The 15,076-nt window shown below is 32.6% G+C and overlaps 1 protein-coding gene across 1 annotated transcript; it reads left to right on the top strand.

The window, feature by feature from the left end:
- Nucleotides 1–1,183: 1,183 nt before the first annotated feature.
- On the top strand, nt 1,184–2,218 carry LOC136272012 (uncharacterized). Its single transcript, XM_066072675.1, has one exon. It carries the CDS (start codon nt 1,184–1,186, stop codon nt 2,216–2,218), a length of 1,035 nt encoding a protein of 344 aa, XP_065928747.1.
- Nucleotides 2,219–15,076: the final 12,858 nt, after the last annotated feature.

Below are 15,076 nucleotides of genomic sequence, written 5' to 3'. Positions count from 1 at the left end.
CCTTTGCTTTTGAGTATTTTGAGATCATTTCATGTCACCTTTTAACAAATCTATATCTACACTACTTTGGAATGCTTTCACTATTACTAAGAACTATCATTTGTTGGGGAAGGTTTTCTAGAAGAAAATGAACATTTTTTGTGTCAGTAGTTTAACAGTATTATGAATAGCTGCTAAACTTTAAGGACGTTGTTTACTCAGAATTTAAGTTGTTATAAAGTTAAATATCATGAGTAAAATTTGTTCTCAATACAAAAGGCATTTATAAAATGAATTATTATTGACATAACATTCGATATTTTTATTATATTATGTAATTAGGCTCAAACAAAGTTGGACTTTTAGTAGAACAGAGGAAATACGAACTAAATTTTTCAGATTTTGTTTTTCGCTGAAATATTTTTGGTAGCACTGCAATATTTAAAGTTAAGAATTTATTTGTTAGTCAACAGCATACTATCTTTTGGTTTAGTTTCACTTTTTTGTTTATTTAATCGTATGGCATAGAATACAAAAATATTGAAAAATGCTTAAAAACGATAAAAGACACCATATCTCAAAAAGTTGATCATGACCTCATCTATATTTATGCCAACAGAGTAAGGTCAATATACTATAATTAATACTATAAATTATTTAGTATAACCATCTGATTCATTCAAAGTTTTGTTGAATTGAATCAGAAATGGATAGGGATTTAAAAACTGATTGAGGAAATTCGGACTAAATTTTCAGGTTTGTTTACTGAAATATTTTTGGTAATACTGTAATATTAAAGTTAAGGTTTTTATATGTTAGGCAACATAATTTAGCATACTTTTTGTTGGTTTTATCTCACTTTTTCATTGTGATAATCGTAAGGCACACACTACAAAAATATTGAAAAAAGCTTAAAAACGCTAAAAGACATCATATCTCCAAATTTTTATCATTGACCTCATATAGATTGAATGCCAGCGGAGAAAGATCAATGTACTTGATTAAATATTAGAGAGGTTGAGATTTTAAACGTGTACGGGTACGCGTACGTGTGTTAAAACTACACGTACACGTACACGTTTTTGTAATTTATCAGTTGAGATTTCTTAACTTGTAGAATATAAACGTGTACGTAAATTTCGAGCACTTTGTTATTGTGACATCAGAAATGACGTCATTTACGTTCATTGCGTTTACGTAAAACATGGCAGATGCTTTAGATATTTCATCTTTATGTGAAGACGACGATTTGATGCTTTTATCTACTCTTTTAAACGAAGACGACGTAAAAGGTCCATGTTTGAATCTTGATGATTTATCTGATGAGCAGTTTTACTCATTTTTCCGCTTTCAAAGGAATGACATTTCTCGTCTTTGCAATGCGTTGTCTCTGCCATTGAAGTTCCTGTGTCCAAATGGTACTCGGGTGACTGCACATGAGGGTATGTTGATTTTGCTCAGACGTTTGTCATATCCGAACAGGTTAGAAGACATGAAACCATTGTTTAACCGTTCAAAATCGGAACTGTCGTACATTGCCAACACTGTTCTGGATTACTTGTACATCAAACACTCTGGAAAGTTAAGTAATCTGAATCAGAGTTGGCTGGATGAGGAACACCTGCAACAATACGCAGATGCGATATCGGATATCGGCGGGCCGCTTCAACATTGCTGGGGCTTCATAGACGGGACTGTAAGGCCAATATGTAGACCTTCTGTTAACCAAAAACTCGTCTACAGTGGACACAAACGGGTGCATGGCCTTAAATTCCAATCTGTAGTAATACCAAACGGGTTGATAGCCAATATGTATGGCCCTATAGAGGCAAAACGTCATGATTCTGCAATGTTAAGAATGAGCGAACTTCTGCCTAAACTTGAGCAGTATATGACAATGCCCGACGGCACGGTTTTCTATCTATATGGCGACCTTGCCTATCCTTTGCGTGTACATCTTATTACGCCATTCAAAGGAGCCATACTCAGCGACCAGGAGAGGATTTTTAACGGTAGAATGTCAAAACTTCGGTCAAGTGTTGAGTGGACTTTTGGAAAAATTCTCTCTCTGTTTGCTTTTGTTGATTACAAGAAAAACCAAAAGCTGTTCTTACAACCTGTGGCGAAATATTATCTAGTGGCCTCTTTGCTCACCAACTGCCATACTTGTTTGTACGGCAGTGTGACCAGCGAATATTTCTATCTTTCACCTCCTGCACTTGAGGAATACATGTCATGATCTGTATATTTTGCCAATCTGGGGTGTGAGGAAATTTGATGATAGCTTGAATCCAAATTGTTGCAACAATTTTTCATGGTGACTGTAAATGCGTAATAGATACTTGCATTAAAATAAATGTAATATAAGTAAAAACAATAATAATTGTGAAATTTATTGTTCCTGAACTAGTGTTGAGACACAAAAAAGTAAATTGTTTAAAGCTATACACGCTGCCATTTAACTATATCAAGACAAATTAAAATGTTTAGAAAAAAACACGTAAAGTTAACACTTTTGGGAAATTTATACATTTTTGTTCAATTCCGTTTAAAAGTTATCAACTTTATATTACAATAACAAATGTATCTTTGGACTCCACCAATAAATACCAATTTTAAAAAAAGCCGCCCTTCATTCTGTCAAGGGGCATCGGGAAAATCGCAAACGATTGGCCCCACGTCGAGATGTTTGCAGGTTTCTTTTTAATTGACTAATAAAATATGGGGGGAAATTAGAGTGCTAAAAAATGAATATGCTATATGCTTACAATGCACTTAGTCTTCGATTATGTAAACTTTAGAAAGCAAAATTAAGCAACACAAAATATACATTGTAATAAACACAAGGTTTCTCCTTAATACGACAATCGATACAAACACGTTTTTCAATGTAATTATTGTATTAGTAGTTTCATTTTCATTTTCATTCTATCTCACTTTTCAAAAATTATGTATTTTGGCCGCGTGTATAGCTTTGAAAGTAATTAACTCGCATGTAATTTATTTATTCAGACATTTGGAAAACAGCTCAAACATTAATTTAGACTGCTGTTTTTCCATTTCAAGCTTTTGGAGCCTTTCCTGTTTTTCAATCTCAAACCGCTCTTTTTCTAAATTGAACTGTTCGCGACGAAGCGCAAGCTCATCTTCCTTTGACTGTCTTTCAAGTTCCGCCTTTTCTTTCAAAAATGACATAACTGATGCTGATTTCTTTGGCATTTTCTTCAGGTTTTCGTCTGAAATAACAGTTTTATTTGTAATTGACTAAAAGCAAAGGCAATCAATATGTGGTCAATGTACAACACCTAGCTCTAGCAAAGATATATCAATATACTGAACTTCTTCATGTATTACGCTGAATGATTTATCATGATAAAGTAATCTCTCTCTCTCTCTCTCTCTCTCTCTCTCTCTCTCTCTCTCTCTCTCTCTCTCTCTCTCTCTCTCTCTCATACCACTTACCACTTATTGAGGGTGTCAAATTATCAAGAGCACATTTTCTGATATCTTTGCACAGAACCTCTTCTTTAATAGCTTTTGATTTGTCATCTTTCTTTTTCTCCTCTTCATCATTTGCCAGGTCTAAGATTTCGTCAAGGAGAATTTCCTTTTCCCCATAAATTTCATCTACACCCGACCTGAGTAAATATTTAAAAATGTAATTTTTCTGCTTCACAATCCTTTTTCCTCAAGTTAATTTTTTGTTACATAACAAAATGAGTAGTAACTTTCCTCACCCCCCCCCCCCCAAACAAAAATTAAACAAACAAAATCTATTGTAATTCCGATAATTATACTTTTTGAGCGATGAACTATTCGCCTTTCTTCTTTGTTCCATTAGTAGAACGGTCCTCTCCCTCACTCTTCTCGCATCAACACTCATAGGTAAAGCCAACGATATTTCTAGCCATTTCCCTCTGTCCTTAAATGGGTTTCTACTAATGACCTCTCTACAAAGGACGGATAATATTGCTATATGAAAAAAATATCTAATTTCAACAATCAGCAGTAGAGAAAATATTCTGTATAAAGTTGCGATCGCTTCACAACCCCCTTCTAATCAGACACGGAAGTTTATACATGAATTTAGGTTGAAAAACGTGTAATACTTTATTTTTTATGGAGGTTTTATTTAAAGATTTTTTTTTAAAGTGTGAATTATCCTAAACGGTTTAAATTTTGACCCATTGTATTGTTTTAAGATGGCAGTAATTAGTTATAAAATAACTATTTAACTTCGCTTATCATGCGCAGATGTAGAAGGGGGGGGGGGGGGTCCGGACCCCCCTGGAAAAAGGAATGTTATTAAATTTACATAGTAAAATTATTGCAAATATGCCCCTCCCCCGGAAAAACACATATATGCTTTGCAAAGGGGTCTAAAGCGGAAATATTAAAAGTGATATTGAAAATTGCAGTTATAGATATAGCACCCCCCCCCCCCCCCCCGCACGGATTAGGAATTTCATGCTTTTGGAAATTTTTTCTTAAGCTTGTCAAGATTTCTGATGATTAGTGTAGCCCCCTTACTTTCAATTTGGACCCCCCCCCCCCTCCCCTGGAAAAACTTTCTGGATCCGCGCATGCTAATATTTACAAAATCTAATGCTTACCGTAACATTTTTAAGTCGTCCTGTTCAGAAAACCTAAATGGTTTTTTTATCCCAGTATCCATATTCTGCAAAAAATATTTCTAATATTCAAAACAATTAGTTAGTCATTAAAATGATATCACATTTTATTTGATTAATATTTTTTTTGTGTCAATTGATATGGTATGACCCCCTGTCCCCCACACCCTCCCCCCACCCCCTTTCCAACTACATGTCACACTTTCAAAAATCGCAGATACGAATTCCATCAACATTACAGATACACAATTAATCAAATAATTCATAAATAAAACATTAATTGACTATTTCTGTATTTAAGGATCATACAAATGTATTATGATATGACAGGCGATTGATGATTTTTAAGGCCTCTCGACGCAGTTTTGTGACATGAATTTACATAAATAACTTGTAAAAAATGGTGAATTTCTACTCAATGTACATGCAAATGAAGTTTAAAAATCTATTTAATGCATCACAAGAGCATATTCACTCATCAGTTAGATTATTTTTATTGTAAAAGCTACAAGTTTGTACTTACGTGTAGTCAGCACTCTACAAGTTTAGAGAACGCGTAGAAACCATGTCGTCACAAAAACCGATGACGTAATACGCGAAGAATTTAGGTGATTCCCCTAGTACACGTACACGTACCCGTACACGTTTGAAATCTCAACCTCTCTAGTATAAATGTTTTATCATTATCATCATTCAATTTTTTGTTAAATTGAATAAAAAATGGGAAGGGATTTGAAAACTGAAAGAGAAAATTCGGACTGAAATATTTATAATAATTAGGAATGAAAACTTAATGCTTTGTATCTATATCGTGTCACTGCCATTCATGAACTGTATTTCATTATTTAAAGTGTTCTGTTTGAAAACTGATAGAAAAAATTGGGACTAGAATATCTATAAAAATTGTGAATAAAAACTTGATGCTTTGTATCCATTTATTGTCACTACCATTCATAAACTGGATTTTATTTTTAAAAGAGTTTAGCAATTTTTATTTTTTTTCACAATTAAGACAATCTCAATCATAATGTAACATTTTAATGATTTTTCTTAAATTTTCAAAAATACTCATTGACCATTAAAAACTAGGTCATTGAACTACTTTTTTGAAAGTGAAAAATAACACTACTGGCACTGTACCAGTTATCGGCTAAAATTTAATGTTTTCTTTTCGTATTTTCTTATTTCTTGATATTTTTGGATAAAACTTGCCATACTTTAAATAATGAACTCCTTATTTATCAATCTGTTAGTTTATTTCATTTTTAGAGCCGCAAACATCTTGTTTTGTGATTTTTATCAGGCCCCGAATTTGCAAAGTTTTTACGACCTACTGTACCAGTTATCGGCTTCGTGATAATAACATAGTAAAATCCCTGTACATGTTGATTTTATACTCTGCTAAATAAAATTTGAATTATGTCCCTTGTGGGGTCAGACTAAAGTGTCGGGGTTGTGATACATTATAAACAAAACTCATAAAATTATTCGTTTATTATCATACGGTAATTCACCAAATCGTACACGTATTCAATACATAATTGTGCAATCAGGCGTTCAACTGCGCTACGAATCTCTCAGAAATTAATGAATTCCTTTTGTTTATACATGTTATATGTATTGATATTATATGTCAAATCAAAGAAGGGATATAATAACCTATCACAAAGAGGTAATATTATATATTTAACTTATTACGTCATTTTCCCCACTGCTGAAAGTGCAAAGATGTAAAATCAGCGGTAAACAATGATCGTTTAAGCTCATGTTAAAAACATATTCAAGAAAGTTTTCAAGCAAACCTACTTTCCTTTATTCGAAAAAGACGACTGAATAAAAAATCTTGGATTGTCCCGTGCTATAAACCTGAACTCTGAGTTTAGCCGATAACTGGTCTTAGCCGATAACTGATACAGTACCAGTACCGTGAAAGGTCTACAACACACAATAGATGGTTTTTCATTATCGTCAGTGGATTTTTTTTCATACTGAGTAAACGTATACCTTAAGTGCAGACCAAACTTCCATTTTTTTAGCATCAGGATGTTCCAATAACTTTCATTCTCATGCAAGGAATATTTGCGATCGTAAGAGTCTCTTCGTCGCGATTATTTCTCGCCGCGAACTAGGATTTGCTATATGAGAGTTAGATAAAAAAAAAATGTGAATAAACATAGTCGCGAAAAAAGTCGCCTTGAATCAGTTTATCTTCGGAAAATTGCAAAAGAAAGTTTTCGCGAATAAAAGTTGGTATACAGTGTTTTAACAATTTGTTATATTTCTATCAACATATTTTTGCAAACATATCTTAAAAGTTAAAAATGACTACAATTTTTACCTTAAATAAGCTTATCTAATACCGTATCTTACATTTAACATCATTAACCCGTACGTTTGATTTTAATATCTGAAATTTATTTTTTTTTATTAGTCTGTTATAATCAGAGTAAAAGTTTGATTTTTTAATGCTTGAAAAAGCTTTTTTCATGCTATTTAAAATTTGGAAATAACCCTGTTGTTAGTAACTTTCCATTGGTGTTTCCCTCGATTTTTCCCTCGCACATGCGCAAATCTAAACGTTCGTGAGTCTTTTATAAATATGCATAAACAATAACCTTTCCTTACATAAAATAATCCTAGGCTTATACTCAACTTTGGGTCTGGCTTTCACCACGGTTGCAAAAAAGAATAAATAATGGCATATTATATACCTATTGACTATGAGTACGAGAGCAAGTTTATTGTTTCCTAAGACAGCAAATATTTCACAAGCAAGGCGAAGCTGGACCGTTGATATCGTCCACAGTCAGTAAAAAGGTATTTTATTATACCAATGAAAATTTTAATGATTTTCTAGACAATAAACAATTTAGAGTTACCGGACTTTGAATTTATAGTAGCCACTCGAATTACACCAGAAGTGTTCCGAGTTTGAAAACAAGGGAAATCGAATAAAGCTGGGAAATAGTTTCGATGACTATTCAACATTGGCAGATAACACGGACACTATCTCACAGTTTGACGGAATAGAATAATATGCACTGTGCATGTTTATTCGTTGTAATTTACATAGAACATATTCACAGAGGTAATGTATATTACATTGCTTTAAAGCAATATGAGCTCCAATTTTCATGCTGATTTTTTTTTAAGAAAATATTATTTTCTACTAAATTGGCAAAAATATCACGGTTTTTTTTTGTTCTAGTAGCTATATTTTTATTGGAAAAGTCGTAAAAAAAGCCTTAATTGAATCACATTTAACTTATTGTCGTCCTGTATAAAAATTGATCTGCTATATATTCCCTAGAAGAGAAATATTTCTTCTGATAAAATTAATAGATTCTTTTAATTTTTTTATCATAAGAGTTTAAGTTACATGCAGACTTATCATACTAGCAGGTTTTTGCAGCAAAATAAAATTCCAAAAATACAGCTCATATTGCTTTAAATATTGTTTTGATTAAAACTGACAGGAATATTTATGGCGGCACATAATAGATGTATATAGGTGAACATGAATCACATCTGCTTATCGAGTCAAATTGAAATTAATTTTGAAAAGATCATTATAAAAAGGAAAAAAAATAATGTTTACTAAAAACTAGCACAAATCAAACACTTCAACACAAAGAAATCATCACTTTTACTTTTTTTTTAAAGTAAGATGATTCTAATTACCAATGAATAATTATTTGATTTATTTCTTAACAATTTATAAGTTCTCCTCAAAAATTATCAGCTCTGTGAAAAAACAAGTATGAGTTATGAGTTATCAAATCACAACAAAACCTAAAGTGCAAGTACATGCCTTTGATACATTATGGAAAGTTAGCATGTAAGTTAGCAAGTAAAACACATTCATAGCTACATAAATTAAAAATTAATTAAAATGATTATATATACCAGCTAAATCATTGCGTGTAACAACCGTTAATGATACAACGCCGCTTAATTAATGATGTAAATTTTATTTAGCGTTGCAATTGCGATGCCAAAGGCTATAAATTATTGCATGAACTGCTGGCATCTTCAAACACTAATGATATATCGCGACTTAACATTAGAGTTGTATCACAAAGCGACAAAAATGTACTGCAGCTATAACGCTTAGCGAAACAAGCAACTACACACTTTTTCAATAAGCAATGAAGTCGCACCTTTTAATGATACGAATTTGTAATATTAAATCCAAGTCTTTCATGAAGTAATGCTTTATTCTAAATTTCGTTAATAATAGTAATAATTTTGATAGATAGATAGATAGATAGATAGATAGATAGATAGATAGATAGATAGATAGATAGATAGATAGATAGAAATCAGATTGATATAGTGAATAAAATTTATAAATATACATAAACATGTTATTTATAGATAGGTAAACAATATGATATATTCATGAGTATATTTCGTGGTTATTTAGACAGGCAAACTGGCAGACTGATATGCAGATAAATGATAGTTATATTTCAATTAAAGGGTGCAAGATTTAAACACAGATAACACACAAACTGTTCGGAACATGGGGCATAATTCACAATCTTAAAGTATATCAATGGTAATTTTTCATAAGAATAAAATCTTTAATTTTCAGCATAACCTAATAGTTCGTTTGATTGCACTTTTTATAACACAAAACGATGAATATAGAAAGTATCATGGTTTTTAGTATCAAGTCTCTTTAAGAGTCCACAGTCAGTCAGCAACACGCAATAAAACTACTGTAACATACCATGCAATTACATCCATTAGTAAAGTTAAGCTTTACATGAATAGAAAACAATAAAAATTAGTTGGGTAAGTCTATCACAATAAATATTCAATTGATCGTTTAATAACACAAGAAAATAAATACAAGTGAAGCATGGTTATCTCAGCATCAGTCTTTCTTGTCTCTTTAAGGGCCCACTGTTTGTCTTACTCAAACCAATAGATCACTATAGACAGTTCATATACAAATCCGAATAGACACCATGTAGGTAACCATTGGTGTATCTCGCTGTTTTGGTGATCCACAATCCACTCGCATGATATGATAATTCACAATCCACTAGGTTTTTCTGAGCATCATTTTTGTTTCTTTGAGGGTCCATTGTCCGTTCCATGCAAACCAATGAATTCCCTGCTTATAGCTCATATACTGGTCCGTATATATTCCATTTAGGTTACCATCGGTGCACCATGCAGCTTTAGAGTGCCACCAACCACTGGCTTTTTCTGACACATCTGCACAGTGAGCTGCGTTCCAGTTGTCGTTGTCTTTATCAAATGTACAGAAGAATGCCAAGTCACTGTGATGTAAGCTATCTGTAAAGGAGACACTTTACATTAAAAATGCATCATCGGTGGGTGTAACCGTCTTGTTTCAATGTATTTTCCATACGTACATTTGCAATCATGCCATTTTGGTCTTAATTTCAACATTTGGTAAAAATATTGGAGTGAGGGTGGATTTTAATGAAAATCTTGCGAGACACGCAAGAACATCTTACAATTTGAGAGGACCTGCGCTTCTTGTATTCTTGTAAGCATGCACGGGATATGAAAGGCAAAGTTATGGAACTTGTGCCTTATCCCTACTATGAACTATGTTCATATCAAATCAAATCACGCACGATATCTGTTGGACATGCACTAAGATTTTCTTGCAAGATCTGAAAACCTTAGTAACGTTTCAATCAAGAAACACGTACTAAGATAACCGTAGGACATACATGAATCCTAAATAAGATCTCACCTTTCCTCTGTCGGTAAACGTACGCCATGCGTGCACAGCCCACTAAGAAATAACAAAAAAACAAGAGGCAATGTGCCTCATCGCTCACAAGAGCAACAATAGACATGGTAACAAATACAGCTTTATAAAGTCATAATACAAAATAGTTGGACAATATACATAATAATATGTAGTATAGTATATGTGGGACCTGTAAAAATAAAATTACATTCTCCCCTTGGATACTCTTATGTTTATAATCAAATCCCTTTTCTGAGCATTGTAATTTTCAAAAAGATCCTAAACAAGTGTTTATATTTGGTATACAAACCAACATGAAACTTTGAAATTCTTCCGAGGGACCCACAAATTGTTAACGGGCCAAAGTCTTAACAATTTTAAAGAATCAATAATATGACAAAATGCTTGCATACATGTATAGGTGAAACAATATCTTATTAATTTTCTGTTTTTTGAATAATTAAAAAGTGCTCCTTTGTGAAATTAGATACTCAATGTGGCCTCGCCCTGCTCCTCAAGATTTGTATTTTGACGTATATAAATCTACACAATCTGAAGTTACTTTTAATAAAGTTACAGCTTTTCTATGCAATTTTTTTTAATAAAAAAAATTCTCTTTATATATCTATGTATATCTATGTATAAATTTGTCTAACCGCCCCCGTTGTGACGGCCACTTACCCCCGGGGACCATGATTTGAACAAACTTAAATCTGCACTTCCTGAGATTATAAGTTTTCTGGCCAAATGCTTTTTGAGAAGATTTTAAAAGATTTTTCTCTCTATAATCTATGTAAAATTTCAACCCTCTTCCCCTCTTTGTGGCCCCATAATCTTTAATAGTAAAACAATTTTGAAATTGTTTATAAATGATATTGAATTCAACGTACTTGAAAACAATTTGTTTAAATTTGCTGGAGTTAATCTGATCAATTGTGAATATGGTAATTTTTTCTCAATTATAAAAATTTTGAATTTAAAGCCTATGAATAATCAAAGTACTGAAGTACTGACGGGAGCTGATTTTATCGATTATCATTTATTTTAAAATCAACGATATGTTATTTTGCTTGGCAAGTAGTCTGCATTTGAATTATGCACACTTTTATTATATGAATTCTAGGACTTTTACGACAAGAGTTTCAAGAAAACCCTTTATGAATCATGCTGTGTAATATTTAAATATAGAATTGATTCTATCAAACTATGTATCAGTAATTGAAATATTTCAAGAATTGTATGGATCCATGCAATAATGAACTCTAGTCTCGTTCAACCAGATTCTCAGCTTTCTCCGTTTATCTCCGACAAGCAATAGATACTCTCTGCCAACACCGGGTCGCATGATACATGTAGCTTGATGACGCGACCTCTAAATATAGACTGATTATCTGCTTGTCGTAAGGTATTCATAAATAAGTTTCATTGAAAAAAATGATTCAGCACACGTTACATCGAATTTATCGATTATTTTCAAGAACTAAGTCTTGTCAGCGGTGATTAATTATGCTTAGGTCCAAACACTGTTTCAGTTTCGGTTTGCCAGAGTAACTGCTTAGGAGAGTTGATTAAAATCAACTCCCAAAAAGTAATAATGACCAGGAAAAAATCCCATTTAATTAATAGTTTAGATATTCAAAATTTTACAGAAGCTTTCTCCTACATTTATTTTCCTTTATTTAAAAAAAAAATTGTATCAGTCTCATAAAGTAAATTAGATTTGATAAAATTCTAAAACTGTGTCATCGTTTGGTTAAGCCTATTTACCTCAGGAGATATTACAACAGAACAGTTTCCTACCTCTTTGATTTCTTTTTGACTTTCTTCATTTTGTTTAGCACATTTATGTAATAATTTAATTTCAGTAAATGTTAACAAAATGGAAAACAAAAACAAATACTGGTTTGTGAATAAGGCAAAGTAGGACATCGGTACAATTGATCAAAAGTGACAAACAACGCCAATATTACATATAGTAGTGCCATTTGCAAGGCAAACATGTATCTGTTGCAAATCAATCGTGTAACGAAAGTACGGTACAAATACAGATATTTGCAAGTTCCGAGTGGCAACTCGTCTCAATAGATTATCGTATCTGACACCTACGACTTTAACGTTCGTTTGACTTAAATTGCATTTGCACTCACTTCTAAACAATTTCTTGCCCTACGCTGCCGAGGCAGCCAAAGCTGGCAAAAACCGAAATACGTTTAATACTGTAACCAAGCAGGCAAGGACAACCTAATCCTCAGTCACATCTGGCCGTGCGTATTTGGTGACCGTGCGTGTACAACTGGTTTCTGTGGCTTATGGCGGGGCGAAAGAGAGTGATTCAGAAATGATTGCAAGTTCAACGGAAGACAAATGAACGTTACGTTTGGTTTTTGTTGGAGACTTATGGCTGCTCAAAGAATGCGATGACAGTTGGAATTGTACTTGCTTCTTACGATTGTAGTGCAACAGACGTACGTTTGCATTTTAAATGGCTGTACATGTACCATCATCTGCATCGTAAGTCAAGTTAATCACATAGGTGTTTTTAGGCTCACAAAAATTACGAACAAAAATATTATTTTCCCATTAAAATGTTTTTTTTAATTTTTGGACACGTAAAAAAAATCAAATTCAAAATACATGTACAGCTGCTTTAAGCAAGCGATTATTGAAACGTCAAACGAATTTGAGAATTTGAGGGAAAAGAATACTTTTAGTCTGTAAATGATGCCTTGGTAAATAGCCAAACCTGTTAAATTTTCCTCAAATAATTGTTGAACTTTAGGAAATCTTTATAATAGCTTTGACGAAACTTTCAATTGAAAGTAAACATTTGCATGAAATAGTTTGTATTTACAAACATTTTACTATTGTCACCATTTACGTTATTTTAAAAAGAAAGTTAAGTGTTTTTTCATATTATTGTAAAAGCAATTTGATCACGATTGGATCTTTAAAATTAATATTTAATATTTAAAGGAGACGAGAGTATTTTTAGACAGAAAGTGCCAACAAACATTAATAGACTTAGGAAATAACTACCTTTTCTTATATGAGAGTTTCTTAAAAAATCCTTTATGCCTAGTTTTGCGCTTGATCTTACAAGAATTCTTCTTGTAGTGTGTGGAGAACTTGTGTAGAAGCTCTTGGTCGAAAAAATTGTTTTTGTGATAATATCATTGCCACTTCTTCACTCATAAGGATCATTAGAAATGTAAATAATTCTCTCTTAGCGCTCTTGCAAGTCAAATGTGCGTGGGGGAATACTTCAATATATAATACCTTATCATTCAGTATTTTTTTAGCTCACTTCTACATTTGAAGAAGGCATTCGTCGGTTTGGATTTTGTTTTTGGAAGGAGATTTCTGAAAGCTTTTCCTATTGACTTTCTTTTTTGGTCGCATTCATATAAGTGGTACATGTAAAACTGCCAATCAATTCTTTTAAACCATATGGAATTTTTTTTGTGTACGCATGACATTCACCTTCTGTTAAATCTATATGTTGATTGTGAGCTCGATGTTTGTGTAACACAAGGGACAAGTAAGATTCTATACGACATATGTGCATGTCTAATCATACGGTTACCTTATGGGTTCCTTGATTGAAGTGCAACTGCTGCGTACATTTTCAGATATTAATAGGAAATTATTGTGCATGTTCAACAGCTCCCGTGGTGCGTGCTTACAAGAAGCGTAAATCCTTCCAAAATCAATTTAAGCTGGTCTTGTGTGTCTCACAAATCTTACATCAAAATGCACTCGCAGACCACCCATAGAAGCGCTTACAACTAGTTGTAACTTTCAATTGCTTTCAATTGACTGACTGCATGCTTTGGAGAGATAAATTGATTTTTTTTTTATTTTACACCAACCTATTCCAGATACATTTCGTTCGGAAATATGCAGTCTGTAGTCGTTGGTTTTGTTTTCTATGTTAAAGTTGTATTCTATATGCCTCATCTCTCCATTAAAGCCAGTGAGTTCAATTCTCAGGACAGTATAACCAGCATTTGTAAGCTCGTTAATGTATTGGTTTCCTGGCAAAGAAATGATGCTTTAACTCTCATTTTGTCAACAGTATAAAATGCATACATTAAACAAAATGAAATCTATACCAATTATATGATCTTGTAGAGTAATCATACTGACGACGTGTTTAGCAAGAAACAAGCATATGATAATGGAATTTGACTAAACAATATTTTTGCGTTGGTCCTACCCACCTAACCAGATCTCGGATTGTGAGGAACCAAACCCGTTCTCATATTCGGTCCAGTTTCTGTAAAAATCGACCGATCCATCAAAGCGCCTCTGGATGACCTAGAAGAAAACAACCTATAAACACACCTAAAAATGTATTTAAACGACGCCAAATTAAGAAAATTATCATTCATAGTGTATAAGTACATTTTATATGAATTACATTTTTTATGACTTAAAGAGAAGGATTCATGTTCTTTTCAGAGTTAGAAATGCAGTTTTTTAGCTTGATGTATAATAGATTGAATCTGTATATGATAGATTAATCAGTTTTTCTTAGAATTTTGTTGTTTAGATTTGAAGAGCTTATTCGTATTCAGATCCTTGATAACGTAAAACTTAAATTGATTTAACTGTTCCTTAAATTAAAGATATAATGTAAATGCTGAATATTCGCAAGACATCTTATATGAAATGCTGTAGAAAGTTATTCCAAATACGTCTATGATTTGAAATTATAGTACTTGTA

The sequence above is a fragment of the Magallana gigas genome, chromosome 10, assembly GCF_963853765.1.
Source record: "Magallana gigas chromosome 10, xbMagGiga1.1, whole genome shotgun sequence".
In the NCBI taxonomy this organism is placed as follows: Eukaryota; Metazoa; Mollusca; class Bivalvia; order Ostreida; family Ostreidae; genus Magallana; species Magallana gigas.
Note: the sequence above shows the minus strand (reverse complement) of the source record. Positions and strands in the feature narration are given on the sequence as shown.